This window comes from Clytia hemisphaerica, unplaced genomic scaffold (assembly GCF_902728285.1).
Source record: "Clytia hemisphaerica strain Z4C2 unplaced genomic scaffold, Clytia hemisphaerica genome assembly, whole genome shotgun sequence".
Taxonomy (NCBI): domain Eukaryota; kingdom Metazoa; phylum Cnidaria; class Hydrozoa; order Leptothecata; family Clytiidae; genus Clytia; species Clytia hemisphaerica.
The window spans coordinates 1,505,852-1,531,108 of record NW_027103674.1 but is presented as its reverse complement, the minus strand read 5'-3'; the positions used below and the strand labels follow the sequence as shown (position 1 = coordinate 1,531,108).

At 35.8% G+C, this 25,257-nt stretch overlaps 2 protein-coding genes across 5 annotated transcripts in view; both read right to left on the bottom strand.

Annotated features, from left to right (window-relative positions):
- Positions 1-5,466, bottom strand: part of LOC136803453 (ATP-dependent DNA helicase PIF1-like) — a 28,208-nt gene extending 22,742 nt beyond the window's left edge. Inside the window, exons 1-5 of one of the 2 annotated variants that reach the window (XM_067060180.1) lie at positions 5,130-5,466; positions 3,750-4,443; positions 3,196-3,341; positions 2,037-2,159; positions 342-448 (exon numbers count right to left, since the gene is read on the bottom strand). In XM_067060180.1, coding sequence (XP_066916281.1) covers positions 342-448; positions 2,037-2,159; positions 3,196-3,341; positions 3,750-4,443; positions 5,130-5,333 — 1,274 coding nt within the window. In that variant the 5' untranslated portion in view covers positions 5,334-5,466. The remainder of the gene's footprint in view (positions 1-341; positions 449-2,036; positions 2,160-3,195; positions 3,342-3,749; positions 4,444-5,129) is intronic. The other variant, XM_067060179.1, reaches the window with a different exon arrangement.
- Positions 5,467-5,869: 403 nt separating this feature from the next.
- Positions 5,870-25,122, bottom strand: LOC136803457 (spindle and centriole-associated protein 1-like). 3 transcript variants are annotated; one of them, XM_067060184.1, is made up of 13 exons: positions 24,960-25,122; positions 24,177-24,224; positions 20,327-20,423; positions 19,934-20,022; positions 19,128-19,186; positions 18,458-18,573; positions 14,814-15,056; positions 14,261-14,285; positions 9,462-9,513; positions 8,325-8,399; positions 7,809-7,886; positions 7,330-7,422; positions 5,870-6,768 (listed from the first exon to the last, which is right to left on the bottom strand). In XM_067060184.1, the coding sequence occupies exons 1-13, from the start codon at positions 25,071-25,073 to the stop codon at positions 6,634-6,636; spliced, it is 1,224 nt and encodes a 407-aa protein (XP_066916285.1). In that variant the 5' UTR covers positions 25,074-25,122; the 3' UTR covers positions 5,870-6,633. The 3 variants fall into 3 exon arrangements, with proteins under 3 accessions (XP_066916285.1, XP_066916286.1, XP_066916287.1); XM_067060185.1 differs by having other exon boundaries at positions 14,826-15,056; XM_067060186.1 differs by having other exon boundaries at positions 24,956-25,039.
- Positions 25,123-25,257: the final 135 nt, after the last annotated feature.

The following is a 25,257-nucleotide window of genomic DNA, read 5'->3' as shown; positions in this document are numbered from 1 at the left end:
TTAAAGCGTTTTATAACTTCTATTCACGAGTGTAATGTTTTCAAAAAATAAGTAAGGTATTGGCGATACCTTAGTGCTTTACATTTTACATTTTATGGAGAGGCGTGGTCAGTTGGAAGTGCGCTTGACTCCTGATTGAAAAGGTGTGGCTTCAAGATTTTGTTTCATTATTTTAACTTCTAGTCCAACATGTTAGACGAATAATTCAGACATAGTAAAAAACAGGCAATAACTAATGGAATGTTCAAACTGATATTATTCCGTAACAATTATCGTATTACCGTATAACACAAATATTGCTGTACTACACGGATTATATAAAACGAATTCAGTGTATTTACCTTCCCAAACGAACGTATTGTAATATCTTGATAAAATCTTGGTCGTTTTGCCTCTTGACTTGCGTTAACTCAAAACTGACGTTGATGCACAAGCTCCATTGTTTTGACTGAGGAAAAAATAATATGTAAGATTGACAAATAATCAATATATTTGATGCTCTCCATTTCGACGTTCTACTACTCGATACGCTACTTTATTCCATGAAATTGAAACCCACCGTCAACAAGAAACTCTCATAAACAACGCTCCCTTATTCGATAGGCTCCCTTATTCGATGAAAATCCAATTCCCCTTGAAGATCGAATTAGAGAGCGTCAACTGTATATTTATTTCATCATATAATATATCAGAATTACTTCATCGTCAGTATATAAAAATGGTAAAAAGCCACTCATTTCTATCGAAAGGTTGAAAATTAGCCTTATAATCTACAAATAAAAAAAAAACGAGGTATATCTGTAGAAAAAATTTCATCATAGATTTCATAAAAAATTTCTAAGTTGTGCATAAATAAGTTACTACTTTTTGTGCAGGATCTCTCATAATTTGTTGATCTTTCCTCTCCCCAAATGCAAAACGTTGGATATTTTAAAAATTTGGATAAAGCTGAACAAAATTGTCTTCAAAAAGGTTAACTTATTTCTAGCGAATTGGGTTGAAATCCAGTTGTAAATGTACCATAGTTTGTCGTCTAAAGATTTAAATTTTCGTTAAAGAAACTATGCTCGTTTTCGATGCTAATTTTTCATGTTGATCTCTCTTTTATCAAATTCACAGCCCCTAAATATTTCAGACTTAAGTAATGTCAACCTTCTGATTATGTTTCTATTTCAAATTTAAATGACCTCCTTACAACTATCGGATTTTTTTAGAGTGACAGAATATTTATTCTGCCTTGGAAACGCGAATAAATGCCCACTACCCCAATGATGTAACAGGTTAGGTTGAAATTTGGTTCTGCCTTAAATTCCAATCTACAACGAACGAAACCATTGTCTCAAAGAAGAAGAAATATGTCTAAACAATCGGGGTCTACTAAACATTTCCTAAACATATTTTGGACTATAAAACAAAAGAAAGTCCGAAAAGATTCATTCTGACATCAAAAATCTTGAATTAAATTATCTAAGAACAATGTTGCTTTTTGATATTGACAACGTTACTCGTGGGGATAAAAGATTGTATTACATCAATTTGGTCAAAGACAATACAAAAATTATCGACTCCGCAACCAATTGGAGTATTTTGCTCATCAAAGAGGCTTTATATATTAAAAGACATACACCAATTTTGAATAGTGGCCTGAAAGCCTCGAGAGAGTTATATTTGTTTTCGTAGCCTTCTTTTCTTTGTTTAGTTTCTCTCGAGATTAGTTTCTTTCATCATTAGTCACTTGGGATCATTATACTTAGCCAATTTTACATTTTAATTGCCTTTTTATTGATAACATTTTTACGATTTTTACCATGACTTTTATAAATAGTAGCTTTTATTCTTTGTACTTACTTTTTGCCTGAATGATGTATTAGATAGAATACGAAATATAGCATATTTTACATGAGATCACTTCGTCTGTTACTTCAAGATTTTTGATGTCAGAATGAATCTTTTCGGACTTTCTTTTGTTTTATGGTTTTTAAAATTATCGGCTGGTTATATTTTGGACTATTCAACAGTTCTAAACACATGCTTACCTGAAAGCAGAACTTCTTTTCTTTATCCTTTTTGGTCACAGGAGGCAGTTGTAAAAAGTCACCGCACAATACCAGTTGGATCCCACCAAACGGACGATCGTTTTTGCGGACATGGCGTGCGACCTGTTATGTGAAAATAAAAATGTGTGATTCATACAAGTTGTTTTGTTGAGAGCGTTAATTGTACCCAAAAGTACCAACTAAGAAAACAACAATGTCACGATAGTAGACACCCCTGTGTCAGAGACCCGCTGGGACCCCAGCCCCACTGAAAAATTGGGCCAAAATTTCGTCCCTGGCGGGAAAAATACCCCACAGGGAAATTGACTTTTGATTTCATCCCCATCCAAAATTTAATGTAAAAATTGCATCCCAAAACCATCCCCACGACTGGATCTTTCGACTTCAGAACAATATAAATTTCATCCTCATTGAGATTTCGATAAAAAATTTTATCACCGCTGTGGTAAAAAGTTTCACCGGGGCTGTGAGACAGGGGTGTTAGTAGGTACACTAGAGCCGCTCTAGTGTAGACGGCCGGCTTTCTGCCCTGTCTATTCTAATTGTTAGAGTGGGCAGAAAGCGGGCACAAAGTTGAAAAAATCTTTGCGTGAAAAAGGTTGAAAGAAGACATTACATTGAAGTCAAAAGAGGGCAATGCGTTGACTTTAGACAGCAAACTTTCTGTCCACTTTAATTCATAATTAATTAGAATAGGTAGGGCGAAAAATGGGCCGTCTAAATTAGAGCTAAGTTAGAGGATGATGCTCTTATCAAAAAATGCAAAAATGCAAAAAAGCAAAGTTCAGGCATAAGTAGACTTATAAATAGAGTTCAAAAAAGCGGAAACTTAATTAAACCCTATGAGAACAAAATGAAGAAGAATTTAAAGCGGAAACTTAAAGAACCGTAGGATGGCTAAGATTGTTTTTGCTACGTACAAAGTGTATGTATAGACAACAAAGAAGGGCGTTGAGAGTGACCCGCTTAACAAGTTGAAGCTACTTTCGTACCTACCCAAAGTTTCGGTCTTTTAACGTTGGTTGGGTGGCAATAGGAATATTTCCCAGACAACGAAAAAAGTTTAGCCATCCTACGTTACTGGTTTTAAGCACATTTTGAACCCTTACTATATTATAGAAACTAATTCGCTAAATACCTCTTCCAGTTTATCGAAGAACTCTGCATCGACCATCGAGATTTCATCAATGATTAGAATCTCACATCGCTTCCAATTTCTTGATACCGAAGGCCTGGAAGCGAGTTGAATACACCTCTCCAGTGAACCCTCTCCATTGCCAATACCTGAAGTAAAAGTACACGTTTTCTTATAAAAAACAAGGGAAATAAGATTAAGAACACTTTTAGACTTGAAACTCAATGTTTTTATAAAAGAAAAGGTGTATCGGTTTTAATGAAATACAACAACTTTTGTTACTCTTTGAGTTTTACTACCACATGGAAAACATTAAACTTATTTGGATTAATTCCCTCAAGATTGGTTTTCACAGGTTAAATTAAAAAATGAAGTGACACTTAAAGTAAGTAAGTTTGCGAGTGAGTCGAGGGCGACCAGAAGGCTCTCTCATTTTATCTCTGGATTTCTCCACGTACTATATGCTCTCTCATTCAATAAAAATCAAATACCCTTGAAAATCGATTAGAGAGCATCACCTCAATTTAATAAATTAGATGACCATGAAAGCATCTTACCTGCAAAAGAATGTAACGTCACACCACCAATCTGACTAGCCGCTACTCCTGTACTCGCTGATGCTACGGTCGAATCAGGCGATAATGTTCCTATAATCTTTTTCAGTAAGTATGATTTCCCGGTGCCGGCACTTCCGGTGAAAAAGACGTTTAGACCTTTCTTTATAGCATCAAAAACAGTCGTTTGTTCTGTGGTTAGTTTACCGAGCAGGTTTAACGTTTTATTGTCTTCGTGTCCAGCTTTGAGCATTTCTTTCATTGAGGATGAAGCTTTTTGTAACGGTGATTTTCCAAGTTTGACCAATACTTGCGGTCGCCCGCTCATGTTTAAGCGCTTACAAGGTTTCCCGGATGAGCTTTCCGAAGCACTTGCTTCCAAGCTACGTTTCTTTGACCGGACGGGCGTTATATCTGTCATTTTTAATTTACCACCTTTGGCGGCCGCGCCCTGGTGGGGCGTGTGAGGGCTTTTCAAACAAGCAACGTCTTTGTATTTTTTAACATCTTGGACAGTTAATGGACTGATTTCTTCAAATACTTTACTACCAGTGTTATGTAACTTGGCACGATCTGTCGCAAAAGTAGGCTGGATTTTCGATTTGACTCGCACCAATTTAAGAAATGCGACAAGGGCGTTTGGCGGGGCATTGGAGATCATTATATTGACGCGTGGTTTCTGGAATATGACTGTTGCCTGTAAAAGGAAATTATGGATCTGATAAGGTATAATTCAAATTAACATACCACTCACAAGATATGCACTCGAGTCAGATTTATAAGGATCGTATACAATTTATTTTCGAAAAAAAAATCTATTGCGCTTGTCGTTAACTTTAAACGGATCTATATTCGCCAGATTTAATCTAGCGAGCACCTCACTAAAAACCGGGATTTTTCATCTCGTTTCTTAGTGAGTTCCACTTTGACGATTTTTGAAAAATAGAAGCCTTTCAAGTGTTTTGACGCAAATTCGATTATTTTGCTACTGTAGGAGCTTCGAAAATTAAAAGTGACGTCAAAAAATCGAATGTTTAGAGCCCGAAAACCCGGCCTCCAAACATTCGAAAAAGTCGCAAAGTGGAATAGACGTTAATTGCGTAAAAAAACGTGGGTGACGTCTAGTATAGGCTAGATTTAATCTTGCAAACGAAAAAAAAAATCGCGAAATTTTCTGTGTTTATTTTTTAAATTCAACCAAAATTTTTTTGAAAGTAGTCCTTAAATCACGAACCATAGCGAATGTGTAGTGATTTTTAACCTTAAAACTCTAATTTGGAAGATTTTGGATGGATTTAATTTTGCGATACCGGGTACAAAATCCGAATACCTGTACTTTCATCTTTATTGATTGGCATAAAAACAGAAAATGAAGACACTGACCTTTCCTTCTTGTTTGAATTTGTCCAAGACTTTGAAATCTTTCAGTGTGTATGGAGTGTTGTTTAGCCTGAATACCAAATCATTATGTTGATCACGGCCTAGTTGAATACAGGCTCGTTTGTGATTGACTCGCTTGCCTGATGCACCTTGACTGTTAAAGTTCTCAACATCAACTGAACAATCGAGGACACTGTAGCATTCCATAGTTCTTGAGCAGCGAAACTCACCACAAACAGGCAGCAGGTATTGTATAATTGTATTAATTCATGAACATTGGTTGCTTGCTTCTATTTAATTATAATTTTCTAATTTAATGTTTCTGTAAAAAAGGAAAATGAATTATTATGAGGAACAGGCTATGTCCATGACAGCATTCACTATCCTAGGATAGAAAATCACTGCGTTTTCCTGACTCTGCCAAATCGTGCTCGCGGCACCCAGAGCTGATGGTGTATAGTAACTATACTCGAACGTCTCTGGGGGGGGGGTGCATCCTCGCATGATCGAGCCTGACAAGTATAAGTAACCACATCACAATGAATCGGAGAGTCGGACAATGAATCAATCATTTAACACTCTTTTTTTAAGCTACCTTTCGATGATCTATTGACCAATTCTGACATGAAGGGTTTTTAAAAAAATTTTCTCAGAGGAATCTTCTTAAACATTTTTCCTCGAAGGCTATGTTCTATAAAAAAACGTGTATTCAATCCTATAGGAAACAAGAAAACGAAGATTGGTACAAAATATATTAACAATAAATTAAACAAACATTAAACGTAAAAAATGCCTGAATGGCATAATGAATTATTTTGAGTGCAACGATTGCCTCGTTTTGGTACCATTGCAATTATATCTCTAGATCTGTCAAGTGTTACTTTTATAAATAAAGTAAACTACTTATGAACCCCTCTGGGTTTGAAAACGAGGTAAGCGTTGTTCATGACATAATTTATCAAAAGGTCTATATCTGTCAAGAAATGATTGCCAACGATTATGTTGAAAATATTGAAGACATTTTATTATAATGCAGTTTCAATTTGTTTTAGATTTCTCATTATTTCCCATCAGCAGTCTTGTTTATATCAGAGAATGTTGGAAAATTAAAAAATAGCCATGAAAACTGAAAAATCCAAGATGATCCTTTCCGACCCCTTACGCCGGCTCTTATTACGCCAATGACGAAAAATAACGCCAATAAGGGCCGGCGCAAAAAATAGCCGATAAGGTATTCGAAAATTGCGAAGAACTTTTGCGTAGAAGCAAGAGTTTGCTGGAGTTTGCTTTGTGGCTTTGAGAATCGGCCGATAAAATTGGCTTACACAGTGTTCAAGAAGCAAGGTTTTTGGCTATAAGACAGGATTTTACAGAGCAAATTAGTACATAGTTTTGGATTTTTTGCAAATTATGCAGAATGTTGAACTTCCCTGGACAGAAATCCGTCTGAGACGGAAGAACCTTTAATGCTGCGCACAAGAGCTTGACATGGTCAAGAGACTTCGTGTCACCTTGACTCGATCATTTCTTCAAGCCGTTGTAATTCTTGTCGTAAAGAGGTGTATTCTGATTGGCTTTGTTCTTTGATATCAAATATTTCTTCTTTTAATCTTTCGTTTTCGTCTTGTGTTTCGATCAAATCCTGAAAAAAATCAAAGAAACCGTACCGATTAGTTGAAAGATATCCGATGTGGGTTTTCTATGTAAAAAGACCCGACATCTACGAAAATGAGCAAATATATATATACACGCGTTGGATTTTAAATAACATTTAAACGACAGCATTTGAAAAATATAAAACGCAAAAACAAAAAGGTTGACTGACTACGAATAAAAAGGGACGAGATGGAGTTTTTACGAGCTCTTGTTTGATTTGGTTGGTCGTTAACCAGTAATAAAACTATTTTGTTGCTTTTTCTAACTGTTTCTAAAGAATGCGTCGTTTTTATTACTTCAATTGACTAATTAATAAAGTAATTATAAATCTTATTAAAAATGCATCTCATCTGAATAAAAGCCATATTCAACGGAAACATATACCGGTCGACAGTCAGACCTCACAGGTTAGGCTAACTGTTTATAACCACATTGGAGGGTAACCACCCACACAGGAAGATAAGTGGGTGTTGGTGCACCACCGGCCGGGTGCGGGGGCTACTCCTTTGTCACCAGGTCGAAAAATCACACTGAAAGTAAAACATACATTAGTTAGAGCATCGATCATACACTTCTGTTCTTCGAACGCCATCATGATCTCTCTGCGCATGCTCATCTCTTCACGTAACTGCCTCTCACTCTATGAAGGAGAGATAGAGAAAATTTACATTTACATTAGGAGGCAGCCGGTGGCGGCGGACGTGGCCATTGAAATGAAAAAACAACAACAAACAGACTTTTGCGATCAAAATTTGTGAATAATTTCAATGAGTTACACCATAGTGCTTGTTTGCAACTCGGAAAAATGGAATGTTATTGGTCGAGAAGTACACCACAATATATGACCTTGTGTTTCGTGGCGCGTACACACCCCAAATAAGAAATAAAATCTCGAGTATTTTATTCGGGCGGGGTCAAAAATAGGACGACATCGGTCGCGGTGCTCTAGTTCTAACCAACTAGAACAGGACCGAAAAATTGAGCAATCTCATACGATGCCAGTGGCTCTTAAAGAGTTATTGATACCTCTTTCAGATGTTTTATAAGTCTGCCGGTGATTGATAACAGTGATGCTGTGTATCCCTGACACGAAATTGACATAGTCTGAAAAAAAGATGTCATATAGACTGTTACAGATAAAGCCGTACGAAATCCCACAATGCGTAAAACTTCCTTGAATATTATAAGAACCAGTAAATTTTGACTCAGACTGGGCTGTTCTTAATTTTTTGATATTTTCGGGCTTAAATATTCTTACGATGTTCTTAATACTCTTAAATGGGTTAAAATCAATACTTTCTTAGTAATTCCTGGAATCTGAGGCCCAGATTGTTCTTAATTTGTTCTTAGGTTTTGGCAAATTTTCAGACTCGTGTATTGAGATTAAACCTGATTAAACATTATCAAACATGGATTATCATTGATTATCTCTAATCCCATTGGAGACTCCTAAATTACTTGCATTGACCCTGTGAAATTTCTAAATATTCCCAATGTCGATTTAAAGTTTTTAAAACATGTAAAACTCGGAAAATAACCGACCTGAGTTTCAGAAAGATGTGTTCTTCCACATTCGACCTCGTATTCATGTAAATCCTCTTCTAGCGCTCTCAACATCTAAAACGTAAACAAAAAATACGGTTAGAATAAAGAAAAAACTACATAAGAATAGATACATCCTTTTATTTAAGGACTAACGACCATTGAGTTTTTAGCGCGAAGGGTTCAACAAAAAGTGAATTCTTAAGATTTGCACCGCTTTAGAATGACTTATTTTTCAAAATCTGGCGACGGATTTTACTTTCAATCTGGCGTTTGTGCGAGAACCACACGAGGGGCGCGTTTTGGACTGGACATAACATAGTGTCCTCCCCCCCCTTTATAAAGGGGGGGGATTCTGATTTTGGCCCTTTTTTTAAAGTATGGGGGAAAATGAAAAATTTGAAATTTGCTGGGGGAAAATAAAGAGGGGGGAAAACCATAAATTTAGGAGATTTTGACTGGGGGAACTTCACTGATCTCAAGGTGATCTTGTTGCAAAACCTGTTTAAGCAATAAAATCAGCAAATCTTTTGGGATAAACCAACTTTTCAATACAATTTCATTTTTCCAGCACTTTCAAGGCTATTTTTTCAAGCTTTCCAAAATTTTAAACTTGATTTAAGGCATTTTTATGTTAACCATATGGGGAACCGCAAAATCTTCAAATAGCTGGGGGAATTCAAAAAAGAGGGGGGAACCGAAAAATTTTGAAATATGGTGGGGGAAATAAAAGAGGGGGGAATGGAGAAAAATTTTGATTTTTAGTGGGGGGAACCAACCCAGGAGGACACTATGCATAAGCTGCTTCATTTCCGATCCCAGAGTTTCTTCTCGGCCCCTTCCGACTCCCTTACGAGTGACTCTTTAGTCACTGATTTTAAAGTCGACGGGAAATCAAATTGCTCTTAGAATATGCACGTAAGAAAGGTATTCATCTGGCGGCTATCTGCAGGGCCCAGAGTGAGGGAGTCTGATTCTTTTTCTATTTGCGCTAGGCCGGGGAGACACCAACCCTCTGCTTCCAGTTACCTACCCCGCCTAATTCAGATTACCCAATCTAAGCTACTCATTCAATGCTCTACCGACTGAGCTAAACGTGGTTACAATAATTGTTACAATTTCATAAATGAAAAGTACCTGATTCATATCGGTAAAGGAGGAAGTTGATGTAGTAGTATTGGTTGAATTACTGAAATGGAAGGATTTTTAAAGCATTTTATTATTCTTGAACTTTCATATGGATATGTCATGCAAGATTAACCCATTTCTTGCATTACTATGAATCATATAGAGCGGGCATACAGGAAAACTGGGAGCCGGGAGGCGGGAGGCTGAACCGGGAGCCGGGAGTCGGGAGGCTGAAATCAAAAGTGGGAGGCGGGAGGCGGGAGGCTGAAAACGAAAGTGGGAGGCGGGAGGCTAAAATCGAAAGTGGGAGGCGGGAGGCTGAAAATGAAAGTGGGAGGCGGGAGGCTAAAATCGAAAGTGGGAGGCGGGAGGCTGAAAACGAAAGTGGGAGGCGGGATGCTAAAATTGAAAGTGGGAGGCGGGAGGCTGAAAACAAAAGTGGGAGGCGGGAGGCTGAAAACAAAAGTGAGAGGCTCATTTATGAGGCCACGCACAAACGTTTTTGGTCAAGGGATAGGTAACAAAGAGCTAAGAAAAATCAGATCATTTATTTTTTATAAACACACACAATCCATCAAAAAAACTATTTCAAATAGTATGTTTATTGAAACCAAGTGTTTTCCTAGGAAGCGTTTCTCTTTATAAAAATAATTTTACATAAAAATATAGCAAGCTTTGTTTCGAAACTGCTGATGCAAGATTTAATTACAAAAAAATATAACATGATAGTTTTCGAGTGTTATATATATTTAGTGCAATCGGCTCTTGCATGTTGGAAATAATCTAAAATCATTTCTTTAAGAAGTCAATACCTTGACAGGGTAAAATTATACAAGTATCATGGTAAAATAAAGCTTGAATTATAATCATTGTTCACATCACTTCATATCACCTGCGTGGCCGAGTGGATAAGTCGTTGAAATGGCAACTCAACTGTAGTGGTTTTAGAGAGTTCGAATCCTATACGGTGCGACGAAAATTGTGTTATTTTGTCTGTTTTGTCAACATTGACAAACTTTTTCTGGTTTTATGAGCTCTTGTTGATATTTTTGAAACTTTTTGTTAAAATTTTAAGAAACAAATTGGGGGGAGGGGGCAGTCAGGCAAATTGACCGACGCCGCGACGGGTATCTGCGACGGTTAAGGGTATGTTTTCCAATTTATCAGAAATGCACTGTAAGGGTGGAAATTTCAGCAAATCTATGGGAAAAATTATTGCTCAAAAAATCTTGATTGCTCGAAAAATCTTGATTTTTTTTGCTCTAAAAGAGTTTAAAATTTGAAAAAATGCATTGTAAGGGTATGAATTTTTTTCTGCACTATAAGGGTGCGATTCTAAATGCCAATTTTTTTGCCGCACATACTGTCAATTGGTAAACCCCCACCCCCCGGGAGTGTCACCTCAGCTCAATGCAGTTTGATTCAAGTATAGTATTTCAAAATGGATCAGGTTGGTTGGCGGGTGGAGAGTCAAGAGTCAAGAGTTATGACTTTCCCTTCTCTTGAAAATCCAATTTTCCAGAACTTTCAACTAAAAAAAATGCAAAAAAATCGGCTTTCATCTTTTTTTATTATCTTATAAACACTTTTTTCAGAACCACAAGTGAAAAGAAAAGCAAAACTGACTGAATATGCTGCCAAAAAAGTGATTGACAGGTCTAGAAAATGATTGACAGGCCCGGGTTAGATATTTCCGTGAGCAATCTCGTTATATTTATAAATAAACCAGCTGTGCTGGAAGGTAAGCCCGAAATTATAAGAAAGATTAGAAGATAAGAAGATTAAGATAATTAATTCAAGGAAAACTAGTTGTCCCGTATTTTCCAAGGAAAATTAGTTATCGTGTATTTTCCAAGGAAAACTAGTTATCGCGTATTTTCCAAGGAAGATCACTAGACCGTATTTTCCAAGGAAAATCACTGGTCCGTATTTTCTGAGGAAAATTAGTTGTTGCGTATTTTCCAAGGAAAATTAGTTATCGCGTATTATTCAAGGAAAATTAGTTATTGCGTATTATCCAAGGAAAATTAGTTATTGCGTATTATCCAAGGAAAATTAGTTATTGCGTATTATCCAAGGAAAATTAGTTATTGCGTATTATCCAAGGAAAATTAGTTGTTGCGTATTATCCAAGGAAAATTAGTTATTGCGTATTATCCAAGGAAAATTAGTTATTGCGTATTCTCCAAGGAAGATCACTAGACCGTATTTTCCAAGGAAAATCACTGGTCCGTATTTTCTGAGGAAAATTAGTTCTTGCGTATTTTCCAAGGAAAATCCTTTGTTCCGTTCTTTCCAAGGAAAATCAATTTTCACGTATTTTTCAAGGAAAATTAATCATTACATACTTTCCAAGGAAAGTCAATTGCTATAGCTAATTTCCAAAGGAAATCATTTGTGTCGTATTGTCCAAGGAAAATCACTGCACTTTATTGATTTTCTTTTGAAAGAAAAGGTATTTCCCTTGCAAAAAATACAAAATAACTGAAATTCCTTGAGCAATCATTAGTTGAATTTTTCTTTTTGAAAAAGAAGATTATTATTCCCTTGAGAAACACACAGAAAATCAATTTCCTATGCAAAAATTCATACCCTGTCTTATTTAATTGAAAATACAGATTTTATTTATTTTTCTCTTGGAAGACTGGTCAGAATGATGATTTCACAAACTGGGGGGAGTCTTCAAAAAGTCATGCATCCGACATGTTCTAGTCCAACAGCTAAAAAGTCCGATAGGCAATAGAAGCTTGCTCCAGTTTTTCCGAAACCGATTTTGTCCGACAAAAAGTGTCAAAAGAATATTTGTTTCAGAAAAAACGTTATTAGCCTGTCTGACTAGCCAACCAATTTTTAACACTTCAAAGTAGGCGGAGGACCTTGTGTCCGTCTAGTACAGACTTTTAAACTAAATTTAGGAAAAAGTCTCTCAAAGGGTCCCAAAATCATCAAAATTTTATCTCTCAAAGGGGCGATTTTCGATTTTTGCTTTGGACATACCTGTCACCTCGCAAACCTAGTACCTAGTACTGTTTGACATTCTGTTTTTATCTTTTTGAAGGCGTTTTCAAGCTCAGAAAATTATGGTCGGTACCTCAAGACTTGAGGACCGTTATAAAGCCAGGGAGTGCTTGAAAAATCAATTTTTTTGATTAGGTCTGAAATATTTTTGATCCCTGTGGATAGATGCGTTTAGAAAAGAAAAAAAATACACATGGGGGAATCGAACCCTGGACAATCTGGCTTTGAAACTGTTGCTCTACCGACTGAGCTAATTGGACGAATGTATAATATATTTGAACGGAAACCGATGATGGAAAGAGCCGATTTGAAAGCTCAGCGGGCTGACCAAAAAGTAATATACTTGTGGAAAGCCCAATTATTCTACTTTTTCGAATGCTGTGTCATGGAATTTTTTAAACAATTAAATAGAACGGGGTTTCCTCTGATATAAACAAACCTCGAGTCCTATCCTGAAAATTGACATTGAGCGTAGAAAAAAAGACAAATGAAAGTATTTTCCTTTTTAATTCATATTTCCAATAATTAAAGACTAACTTGAAAACACGAAGAGTGAAATGTAGCTAAATGCTTGGAACGCCTTGCGACTTAGAATTTTTTTGCAAAACTGAAAATTTGACCCCGGCTCGAACTACTACCAAAGTCTCATGACATTGATACTGAGTCCGGCACGCTAGCAATGTACTATCGAGCTGATACAAAATTCCGCCATTTAAAACTCCTTATAAAAAACACTACTGCATATACGGGTGAACTGACCTCATGGGCAGGGCTAACTGTTTAGATCAATTACATACTCCAGGCTCCGTAAGGTTCCTTATTATAATTGAAAAAGCGTATACTACCAAACGATACGGAACTCGTGAGAGTGCTTTTTAAACCGTTGTCTTTGTTTATCTTCACAAGATTTTCTTTATCTTTGCAACTTAGTTCTCGCTTTCGGCCTTTCGTCTATTCGTTTTCCGCCTCCCACTTTCAATTTCAGCCTCCCGCCTCCCACTTTCGTTTTCAGCCTCCCACCTCCCACTTTCGTTTTCAGCCTCCCGCCTCCCACTTTTAATTTCAGCCTCCCGCCTCCCACTTTCAATTTCAGCCTCCCGCCTCCCACTTTCGTTTTCAGCCTCCCGCCTCCCACTTTCGTTTTCAGCCTCCCGCCTCCCGCCTCCCGCCTCCCACTTTCGATTTCAGCCTCCCGACTCCCGGCTCCCGGTTCAGCCTCCCGCCTCCCGGCTCCCAGTTTTCCTGTATGCCATAGAGCGGTGGCCGAGTCGTCAAGGCGTCATACTAGAGTTTTTGCGGTTCGAATCCCTACTCCTTCCAATGTTTTGTTTAGTTCATACAGCCGAATCGTTTACACGTGAACCCCGTTAAAACCAGTTAAAACAGTTGAAAGACTGCTTGAAAGTCCTAGAATACTGGGCTGTCCACGTTAAATACCAACTCTATAGGGCTACATACACTACACAATATATTGTCAGGCAATATATTGATGATATATTGCTGAATGTCGGCAATATATTGAAAAGGTGTCCGCAATATATTGTCAGCTCGATTTGCAATATTCCAACAATAAAGGGGGATTGTTTACAGAAAGAAAATTCCTTTTTATAATAGAGTACCAGTTGTTTACTTCGTACATTACGGTCCGCAAACCATATTGTCGAATATTGTTCGTCAATATATTGTGTAGTCTAAGTAGCCCTTATAATAAAGCAATCACTATAGTGATCCTTAAAGAAGGTTTTAGTGCAATATTGAAAAGGTAAAGGTACAAATTCCACCTCACTTACTTTGAAATGCCGAAGTTTTCTTTGTCTAGAAGAAAATAAATGTCATTCATATAATTTGGTATTAAAAGCATTCTGAAGTTTCTTAGTACCGACACAATTTGGGGCGATCCAAGTTCAAATCTGTTTCGGCAAATAGTAATCTTTGTTGTTAAAAGATGGTGTCGAGATATCGCTCAAACTGACCAGAGAAAATTTACTGTGCCAAAATAGTCCAACGTAACATTTTGTCAGTATGATTCTTTCAGCCAGTGGGGATATTAATAACATGGTAACATTAGGTTTGATATTCCATATTTTTCATGGCTGGGGATGAAAAAAATTGCACAATATAATGCAGTGAGGATTTGCTTATTTGGTTATTTTTAGCGGGGACAAAAATCTGAGTATAATATTTTCCAAAAGGGGCTATATTTTGGCCAATTCTTCCAGTCAGACGGGAGTCCTACCGGGTCTGTGAGAAGGAGATGACACTTTCCCAAACTACACTTTGTAAACTAAATAGTCTTATTCCCCCCCCCCATGAAAAGGTTGTAAGCCCGAGGGAATTATTTACCCGTTTTTAGACACGATCTTATCGGTTTGATCTGCTGTGGATGGTCTTTCAAAGTCCTTTGGTGATCGTCGTGGTGATTCTCCTTGTTTACTCCAATATTTTGCTTTTTTGACTCTTTCAGGACATTTTGTCGTTTCTTTTCTTCTTTCCGTTCGTCTTGCAGTAAAGAATAACTTTCGTCCAGAATTTTTTGATACTTTGTTAAATCCATGTTCGCTTGAAAGCAGTTCAGTTTTTCTGAACCTAATATGTAAGATTAAATTATGATTTTAACTCAACCAGTGCAATTCATAAAGTTCCAAACCTATAAAACTTTTAGCCTCTCTTCTTAGAAGTGGTCAAAGGATACCTTTGCGTCTGAGAAAGAAAACGGATTTTACACAACAAATAACATATTCTTAAAATTTTGATAACTTGGACAGAATTTTGAGACTAAAATATCTCTTCATACACATTGAAGTCTCCATAACTCGAGCATGCACGGGTACATATATTTTTTTCGATTTATGAAGTAAGGTTTATAAGGGTTTGTTAACTGAATAGACCATAAACTTGTTCGAGTTAAGGAGTCATTTGAGCTATAAAGGTTCAAGTTAAAAATATTTCATTGCCTACACTATCTTTGTACGAGACCAATGATTAACAAGTGATACTTTTATGGACCTACCTGGTTATGCATTTAACACATATATAATTGATATCTACGTGAGCGTGACCATTAAACAATCATTCAGAACACAAATAGTGACGATCTATCAAAATTAGTCGTTTGTTTCTTATAAAACAAGCTAGATGCTGAATGGATCTACCTGATGATGAAGGTTAGATAGCAATGCGAGGAGAAAAATCAGTCAGAAAATATAGCGTTTAGCGAAAATGCATAGCACAATAAATTCATCATTGATTGTTGATGGGGGGAGTGGAAAGAATTGTAGGGAAAAAATAAATAGAAAGTTCTGGTCCCAAAAATCAGTTTTATTGACAATTGAATCATGCTTGATGGTGAGCATTGTTACCAATAATGTTATTGTGTGAAAAAACCCAATGAAATCTGCAAAAACGGCGATTTCCGGCATTTTCAACCGGAAAATTTTTTTTCTCAACAATCGAACTCGGCTATGTGTTGAGCATTGCGAATACGCATCTTTCTGCAAAAAATCAGAAAAAACTAGAGATGAAAATTCGAAAAAATGTCAAAAAACCGATTTTTCCGACATATTTCCGGTATTTTCAGCCGGAATTGAATTTTTTTCGAAAATCGGGCTCCGTCACATTTTAGGTATTGTCATATTGCATCAGTGTGCAAAATTTCATAAAAAAATATAAAGTACAGCTCAAGAAATTCAAGAAATAACGTTTTTCCGGCGAAAATCGGCTGTTCCGGCGATTTTTAGAAAGTTCCGGCTTCAAAAATCAATTTTATTGAAAATTGAAACATGCTTGGTGGTGGGCATTGCTATTAATAATGTTTTTGAATGAAAAAACAACCAATTACATGGAAAAAGTCCAATGAAAATCGGACTAGACCATGTTTTGGGCATTGTTAATACGCATCTTTGAGCAAAAAATCAGAAAAAACTAATGATGAAATCTCGAGAAAATGCCGAAAAACCAGTTTTTCCGGCATATTTCCGCGATTTTCGGCCGGAAGATTTTTTTTCTTCGAAAATCGGGCTCCGTCACATTTTGGGCATTGCCATTTTGCATCGTTGTGCAAAAAATTAGAATGAGCCAATCTCGAGAAAAGCTGGCAACAGACGGACAAACGGACGGACGGACAAAGGTTAATTATTTATAGGACCTCCAGGTAGGTCCAAAAAACGTTTAGAAACCAAAATTTCATGCTCTTGAAATAATATTCTTTCATATTCAGGAGTTTGTGAGCAAAAAAAACATCTACCGGGTGCGCCACAAAAAAGTTTCTCTCTTTGAAACTAAATTTCTCGAAATCTAAAATTTTTAAAAGAACCATTTCTATTTCATTGGAAAAAAGAAAGATAAACTTAAATTTTGATGCGTCATTTATTAAATTAGAATCATTAGATTAAAAGTTATGTTCAATTGAATAAAAAAATTACTTTCAAAAAGTGCTTGAAAACGTTAAAAAATAGACCTATCAAATTAAACAGAAGCATAATTACATGATACATCAGTATTTTCGAATCAGTCATTAAAAAAATGATAATTAGCTGTCGAAATGATCTTTTGTTATATAAAGGAAGGTTGAATTTGAATGAAAGGAAGAAATTTCGTCGAAAACGGCCAAAAATCTGGTAAAATTATTAAAAATACATCAAATATGGGTTTCGAGGTTAATCCAGCCTTACATAGACTTTTTCTGAGGAAAATTTCGGCAAAAGTAAATTAAATTGATTTTGACGAATATTTTAAACTCTTGTTGGTCCTTCAGTTTCAAAATTTATGTGCTTAGTTACTGAAAAATGCTCTTAATCATGTAAAGGCTATTGCGATTACCAAATTTGAAATAAAAATTTGATAAGTCAATTTTCAACGTTTTTGAGCACTTTCTGAAAGTAACTTTTTTATTCAATTGAGCATAACTTTCGATCTAATGAACCGAATTTAATAAATGACCCATAAAAATTTAAGTTTCTTTCCAATGAAATGGGAATGGTTCTTTTAGAGTTCTTCGATTTTGAGAAATTTAGTTTCAAAGGGAGAAACTTTTTTGTTGCGCACCCGGTATCTCATCAAAAAATTGAGTAATTTGGCTAAGAACATTGATGTATGCTTATTAATAGTGATTCTTATAGATAAACATGCGTTTTTTGAGCCAACAAATTTTTTTTGAAAAAATCAGCTTGAGCCAACCTATGATGGCACCCTACTTTCATGCAAAAAATCAGAAAAAGTTAATAATCCAATTTTTCACAAAGACCAAAAAGCTTGTTTTGAAGCCAAATTTGGCCAAAATTTTTTTTTTTCGAAAGTCGGGCTACGTCACATTCGAGGGTTTATAGTTATGCATCTTTATGCAAGAAATCATAAAGAATCAAAGAGCCAATCTCGAGAAAAGCTAATACTGAAATAATTGATAATGTGCTTATAAATAAATATCGAATTTGGCCAGTTTTTCTATAAAAACACGCCAAGAAACCAAAATTTCATGTCTAAACACACACATTCTTCAAAAGTAAGCCTTCATGAGCAAAAAAATATATATCTCATAAAAAAATTGAGTAATTTAACTAAGAACATTGATGTATGCTTAATAATAGTGATTCTTATAGATAAACATGCATTTTTTTGAGCCAACAAAATTTTTTTGAAAAAATCTGCTTGAGCCATATTTTACCTATGATGGTATCCTACTTTCATGCAAAAAATCAGAAAAAGTTAATGATCCAATTTTTTTACAAAGTCCAAAAAACCCGTTTTTTAGCCGTTTTTTTGCCCCAAAATTTTTTTTTCGATAATCGGGCTCCGTCACATTCGAGGGTTAATAGTTACACATCTTTGTGCAAAAATTAAGAAAAAACTAATGAGCCAATCACGAGCCATGTCACAAATTTAAATTTCTATTTTATTCGCCTAAATGAATCGAGTTTAATGCCACCGACGAACGGGGATAAAAAGTCATTGGGAGAGCCACTTAATATAGGCACTAAATGACTTTGTCATACCTCGATCCTCAGTTTCTTCTTCCTCGCTATGGTAATTTAATTCGGGATGCGAAACCACACTCTTGCTCAACGTGTCATAGTAGGATTGGTCTAACACACTCAAATCATGAATGAAACTAAAAGAAAAGTGGAAAGTGGTAAGGAATTACATTGAGAAAAGCTGTAGCCCTAGGGTACAAGTTTTGCGAGATGACGAAATGCCAGAGCAAAGATTCGAAAATGGATCCTTACAGAGACTAAATTGTGTTTAATTTTCAAAGTATTTTTGCAAAGTTTCAGCCAATATAGTCAAATTATGGCTTGCATATTGCCGTCCCCCATTTTCCGAAGTGTACCACTGTACCAATATCACTCAAAAACTACTTTAATCGCAGTTAATCGGATTAATTTTCACGAGATTCAATTTTACAAGTTAAAAAAGTAGCGAAGTTTTCTGGATTTAATTTCGCATTTGGCAAATAATCGCAGGGACTTAATTTCGCACGAATCAGTCAAAAATCAGTTGAAAATTACCCTGGAAATTCACAGGGAGTTTTAAATCAGTGCTTTTAAGTCCAGTGGAATTCATTTCGCGAGTTGGCAATCTCACGCAATTTGGCGAGTTTTATTTTCGCGAAAAAGGCAAAAATTCGTATCTCATGTAAATTAAGAAGTTTATCTTTATTCTTACCCGTTTTTTGAGGAAACGCCATCAGGAGCTTTTGTAACGTGCGGTGCGCCTCTGTATAACTAATAGGAAATATTAATCCAAAAACACCATAGTATCATGTTACTTTTCCTTATGAATTCAAATTTAATGTAAATTTTATGAAAGTAGAATCTGGCTCTAACATTTTCTGATATGATGTTGGAAACAAAAATGATTGACAACCTCTGAAAGAGCACGAAATTCTGACCGAAAAATGTATTGTACATATTGTACAAAGATATATAGCCGTTTTAAGACCAACATCCTACGCCATTCCGTTGTGATTTGACGTAAAACTTTCTCTACGACGTACTGATGGAGGGAGGGAGGGGTTCTAGCTTTAAACGGCTAAATTGTTTGGTATAGTCTTATAAAAGATGTCACGGGACCCTAGGCTTGCCTCTCCCCGCCCACTAATATAGTGTCTCGTTGAAAGGTTTAGGGAGAGCGATACACCTTTTGATTAAGTAAGCATCCGAACCGAAGACTACAGAGCCGAATCTCCCATTTATGTAGGATTTGAAGCCACTTATTTCCTACATTAGTTACGCGGCCCGCTTGTTTTCATACAAACACTGAATTGAAAGTAATATTTATCGCTAGAAATTGAAAATGTTAAACGCGAAAACAAAGATAGTGTTACATTCAATCCATCGTCCGAAATGTAGCACAAATCTTAAGGCTTCACTTTTCTTTGCTTGGGAAAAGATTGAAAATTCGCCTTTAGTCTTCCACTCTGTTAAGTCCTGATAAGGTATTTTGATAAACGAGACAAAATGAAAACTTACCCGCTCATAGTCATCAAGAACAGCTCTTTGTATATCTATTTCCTCATTTTGTGTGGTATCATAACCTGTCGTCGTGTTAAAAGAATAACCTAAAAAAAAGTTGAAAGGTGAAAAATTATTTCTCAGCAATAACAAGCGTGGAAACTATTAATACAGCACAGCTTAATATAGGAAGTTTATCGTGGCTTGAATTACGAGGTTCACGTTTGGCTACGTTTCGAGACGTTTCCCATCATTGGGCAAAGCTGGAGGATGTTTTCTCCACTATTTTTACTAAGTAAGGCCTCCTGATTACCCATAATTATCAATTATAACACAGTTTCTCAAGAAGTTGATTTTTTACATGGGAAGCCCGATCCAGTCAAGTAGTTAGAGATCAGTGCATTGCTATACCTTCATCACCACCGGACATCATGAGTTTAGCATCCAACATTTGTCTGAGTAATCGTTCATGATCTTTCTTCGGTTGGTGAATCTCGTGTTTTCGTTGCTGAGAAAGGGAAGATGAACACAATTTCATGGAAAATCTAATAGCAGTTAACCCATGTAGTGGTAAACGAATTTGATTTTTTTTTTCGAAACTGATGAAACTTAATATCTGGTGAATCTCGTGTTTTCGTTGCTGGGAAAGGGAAGATGAACACGATTTCATAGAAAATCTAATAGCAGTTAACCCATGTAGTGGTAAACGAATATGATTTTTTTTTTCGAAAATGATGAAACTCAATATCTGGTGAATCTCGTGTTTTCGTTGCTGGGAATGGGAAGACGAACACAATTTCATGGAAAATCTAATAGCAGTTGACCCATGTAGTGGTAAACGAATATGATTTTTTTTCTTCGAAACTGATGAAACTCAATATCTGGTGAATCTCGTGTTTTCGTTGCTGGGAAAGGGAAGATGAACACGATTTCATAGAAAATCTAATAGCAGTTAACCCATGTAGTGGTAAACGAATATGATTTTTTTTTTTTCGAAACTGATGAAACTTAATATCTGGTGAATCTCGTGTTTTCGTTGCTGAGAATGGGAAGACGAACACGATTTCATTGGATCATCTAATAGCAGTTAACCCATGTAGTGGTAAACGAATATGATTTTTTTTTTCGAAACTGATGAAACTCAATATCTGGTGAATCTCGTGTTTTCGTTGCTGGGAAAGGGAAGACGAACACAACTTCATAGAAAATCTAATAGCAGTTAACCCATGTAGTGGTAAACGAATATGATTTTTTTTCGAAACTGATGAAACTTAATATCTGGTGAATCTCGTGTTTTCGTTGCTGAGAAAGGGAAGATGAACACGATTTCACGGAAAATCTTATAGCAGTTAACCCATGTAGTGGTAAACGAATATGATTTTTTTTTCGAAACTGATGAAACTTAATATCTGGTGAATCTCGTATTTTCGTTACTGAGAAAGGGAAGATGAACACGATTTCACGGAAAATCTTATAGCAGTTAACCCATGTAGTGGTAAACGAATATGATTTTTTTTTTCGAAACTGATGAAACTTAATATCTGGTGAATCTCGTGTTTTCGTTGCTGAGAAAGGGAAGATGAACACGATTTCATGTAAATCTTATAGCAGTTAACCATGTAGTGGTAAACGAATATGATTTTTTTTTCGAAACTGATGAAACTTAATATCTGGTGAATCTCGTATTTTCGTTACTGAGAAAGGAAGATGAACACGATTTCACGGAAATCTTATAGCAGTTAACCCATGTAGTGGTAAACGAATATGATTTTTTTTCTTCAAAACTGATGAAACTCAATATCTGGTGAATCTCGTATTTTCGTTACTGAGAAAGGGAAGATGAACACGACTTCATAGAAAATCTAATAGCAGTTAACCCATGTAGTGGTAAACGAATATGATTTTTTTTCGAAACTGATGAAACTTAATATCTGGTGAATCTCGTATTTTCGTTACTGAGAAAGGGAAGATGAACACGATTTCATGGAAAATCTAATAGCAGTTAACCCATGTAGTGGTAAACGAATATGATTTTTTTTCGAAACTGATGAAACTTAATATCTGGTGAATCTCGTATTTTCGTTACTGAGAAAGGGAAGATGAACACGATTTCATGGAAAATCTAATAGCAGTTAACCCATGTAGTGGTAAACAAATATGATTTTTTTTCTTCGAAACTGATGAAACTTAATATCTGGTGAATCTCGTGTTTTCGTTGCTGAGAAAGGGAAGATGAACACGATTTCACGGAAAATCTTATAGCAGTTAACCCATGTAGTGGTAAACGAATATGATTTTTTTTTCGAAACTGATGAAACTTAATATCTGGTGAATCTCGTATTTTCGTTACTGAGAAAGGGAAGATGAACACGATTTCACGGAAAATCTTATAGCAGTTAACCCATGTAGTGGTAAACGAATATGATTTTTTTTTTCGAAACTGATGAAACTTAATATCTGGTGAATCTCGTGTTTTCGTTGCTGAGAAAGGGAAGATGAACACGATTTCATGGAAAATCTTATAGCAGTTAACCCATGTAGTGGTAAACGAATATGATTTTTTTTTCGAAACTGATGAAACTTAATATCTGGTGAATCTCGTGTTTTCGTTGCTGAGAAAGGGAAGATGAACACGATTTCACGGAAAATCTTATAGCAGTTAACCCATGTAGTGGTAAACGAATATGATTTTTTTTTCGAAACTGATGAAACTTAATATCTGGTGAATCTCGTATTTTCGTTACTGAGAAAGGGAAGATGAACACGATTTCACGGAAAATCTTATAGCAGTTAACCCATGTAGTGGTAAACGAATATGATTTTTTTTCTTCAAAACTGATGAAACTCAATATCTGGTGAATCTCGTATTTTCGTTACTGAGAAAGGGAAGATGAACACGACTTCATAGAAAATCTAATAGCAGTTAACCCATGTAGTGGTAAACGAATATGATTTTTTTTTCGAAACTGATGAAACTTAATATCTGGTGAATCTCGTATTTTCGTTACTGAGAAAGGGAAGATGAACACGATTTCATGGAAAATCTAATAGCAGTTAACCCATGTAGTGGTAAACGAATATGATTTTTTTTTTCGAAACTGATGAAACTTAATATCTGGTGAATCTCGTATTTTCGTTACTGAGAAAGGGAAGATGAACACGATTTCACGGAAAATCTTATAGCAGTTAACCCATGTAGTGGTAAACGAATATGATTTTTTTTTCGAAACTGATGAAACTTAATATCTGGTGAACCTCGTATTTTCGTTACTGAGAAAGGGAAGATGAACACGACTTCATAGAAAATCTAATAGCAGTTAACCCATGTAGTGGTAAACGAATATGATTTTTTTTTCGAAACTGATGAAACTTAATATCTGGTGAATCTCGTATTTTCGTTACTGAGAAAGGGAAGATGAACACGATTTCACGGAAAATCTTATAGCAGTTAACCCATGTAGTGGTAAACGAATATGATTTTTTTTTCGAAACTGATGAAACTTAATATCTGGTGAACCTCGTATTTTCGTTACTGAGAAAGGGAAGATGAACACAACTTCATAGAAAATCTAATAGCAGTTAACCCATGTAGTGGTAAACGAATATGATTTTTTTTTTCGAAACTGATGAAACTCAATATCTGGTGAATCTCGTGTTTTCGTTGCTAAGAAAGGGAAGACGAGCACGATTTCATGGGAATCTGAAAGCAGCTAGCCTATATACCACGCTATATGGGATATGATATTTTTCGAAACTTGAATCTTTTGTTTTCATTGCTGGGAAAGTAGGGATCAAGTTTTATCGGTTTTGTCATACACTACATTATCAAGTCCTTACACTAGATAAGCTAATGGCTTTTAGGTTTTCCGTGGAAAGCATGCCCAGTCGATTAGTCCTCCATACTGTTTCTGTTTTACGTCAGATTTTCGAACTTTTCACATGAAATAAATCACATGGTTGACAAACAGTAAATAAAAACAAAGTGGAGGACTAGTCAGCTTCAAAACCGGATAAACTCCAATTAAAGAAAGCCTGATCCAAATAACCAGTTATATATCAGTGGTTTTGACAGCAGAGAGACTACAGTCTAGAGATACAAGCCGGCGAGTTTTATTTCAAAAAAAAAAATCAACAATTATTAAAAGCCTTATCATTAAGTCTAGATTTTCATGAAGATTTTATCTCGAGAAGCCAGTTAGAAGCCTCTCCGACATAGGCTTTTTGCTATTTCAATATTTTTCAAACTAGAAAAGATTCATACCAATTCTTGATTTGACAACTTCATGACACTCAAATCCTTCGTGGTACTCTAAAAAAAAGTAAAAGTAAATATAATTTAACGTCTCATACCATCTCACATCTCACAGCATCTCGGGACGTTTTATAAAAGCTGTTCTTTTATTGCATTCATGTGTTTCGAATGTAAATGCTACTAAGAAGTATCATTTAGCAAAAAGGTACATCGTTTCTAAAAATATCTAAAAAACGTTTTTGGAGGAACATGCTGCTCTAGTAGTTGAAATTGAGGAGACGGTCCCAGAAAATTGCATCTTCAATTTCTCGAATTAATAGGACATTTTGATGAAAAACTTGAAAGTCTGTGGGAGGAGGCCGGAAAAGTTGTTTGTTCTTTTGTTTAAAAATGATTGGTACCATGAGAAGAAACGTTTTGTAAAATACGAAAATCGATAAGTTGTCCTATCGTACGAGAATCTTTTAATTAAGGGCATACAAAACGAGGCAACAATATTCACACTACGCGTTTTTCATAAGAAGCCTTCAGATGTTTCCATTTTCTTAGTTTTTTAAATCAAAAATATTTGTAACCTGTTCTTATTTTCACCATTTTTGAGTATTTCTGTCCATTTTCCTAAGAAGTCTGGTGTTTTGGAGACTCCGCTAAGGATTAAATTGTTCTTAACTTGTTCTTAATATTTTGGCCATCGAAGCCTTATGTTCTTACATAGTTTGTTCGTAGCGTAGAGGAACTAAATTTTGCGAGAGCTGTCTTTGGCAGAATAATTAAGTATATTCAATCACCTACGTCCCATGGTGGTCGATGTACAGGTCGCCTCTTTTTCTTTAAAGGAATCGGTTTTGCTTGTGGCAACAATTGCGTTCGACTTCGTGCTGGTTGACGCATGCGCATTCCAGACATTGTGTTATTCTTAAATTTCTGTAATGATTTTTATCTTGTTCTTTTTATTTACTAAAATTAAAAAATAAATTTTAGAAATGATATCATACACTCACATGTCCTTGTTAGCGTTAACAGAGGGTTTCATTTTTTAAAGAAAGCTTGACTAACTCAAGATCCTTGATTATCTAGCCTAATAGACAAT

What these genes read in the sequence shown, in the direction of transcription:
- LOC136803457 (XM_067060184.1), bottom strand. Translation starts at nt 25,073, where the DNA reads ATGTCTGGAATGCGCATGCGTCAACCAGCACGAAGTCGAACGCAATTG. An exon ending in GGCGTTTCCTCAAAAAACGG is followed by an intron (nt 18,574 to 19,127) that starts GTAAGAATAAAG and finishes CTTTTCTTTTAG; the next exon opens with TTTCATTCATGATTTGAGTG. An exon ending in CCTTTACCGATATGAATCAG is followed by an intron (nt 8,400 to 9,461) that starts GTACTTTTCATT and finishes TTTACGTTTTAG; the next exon opens with ATGTTGAGAGCGCTAGAAGA.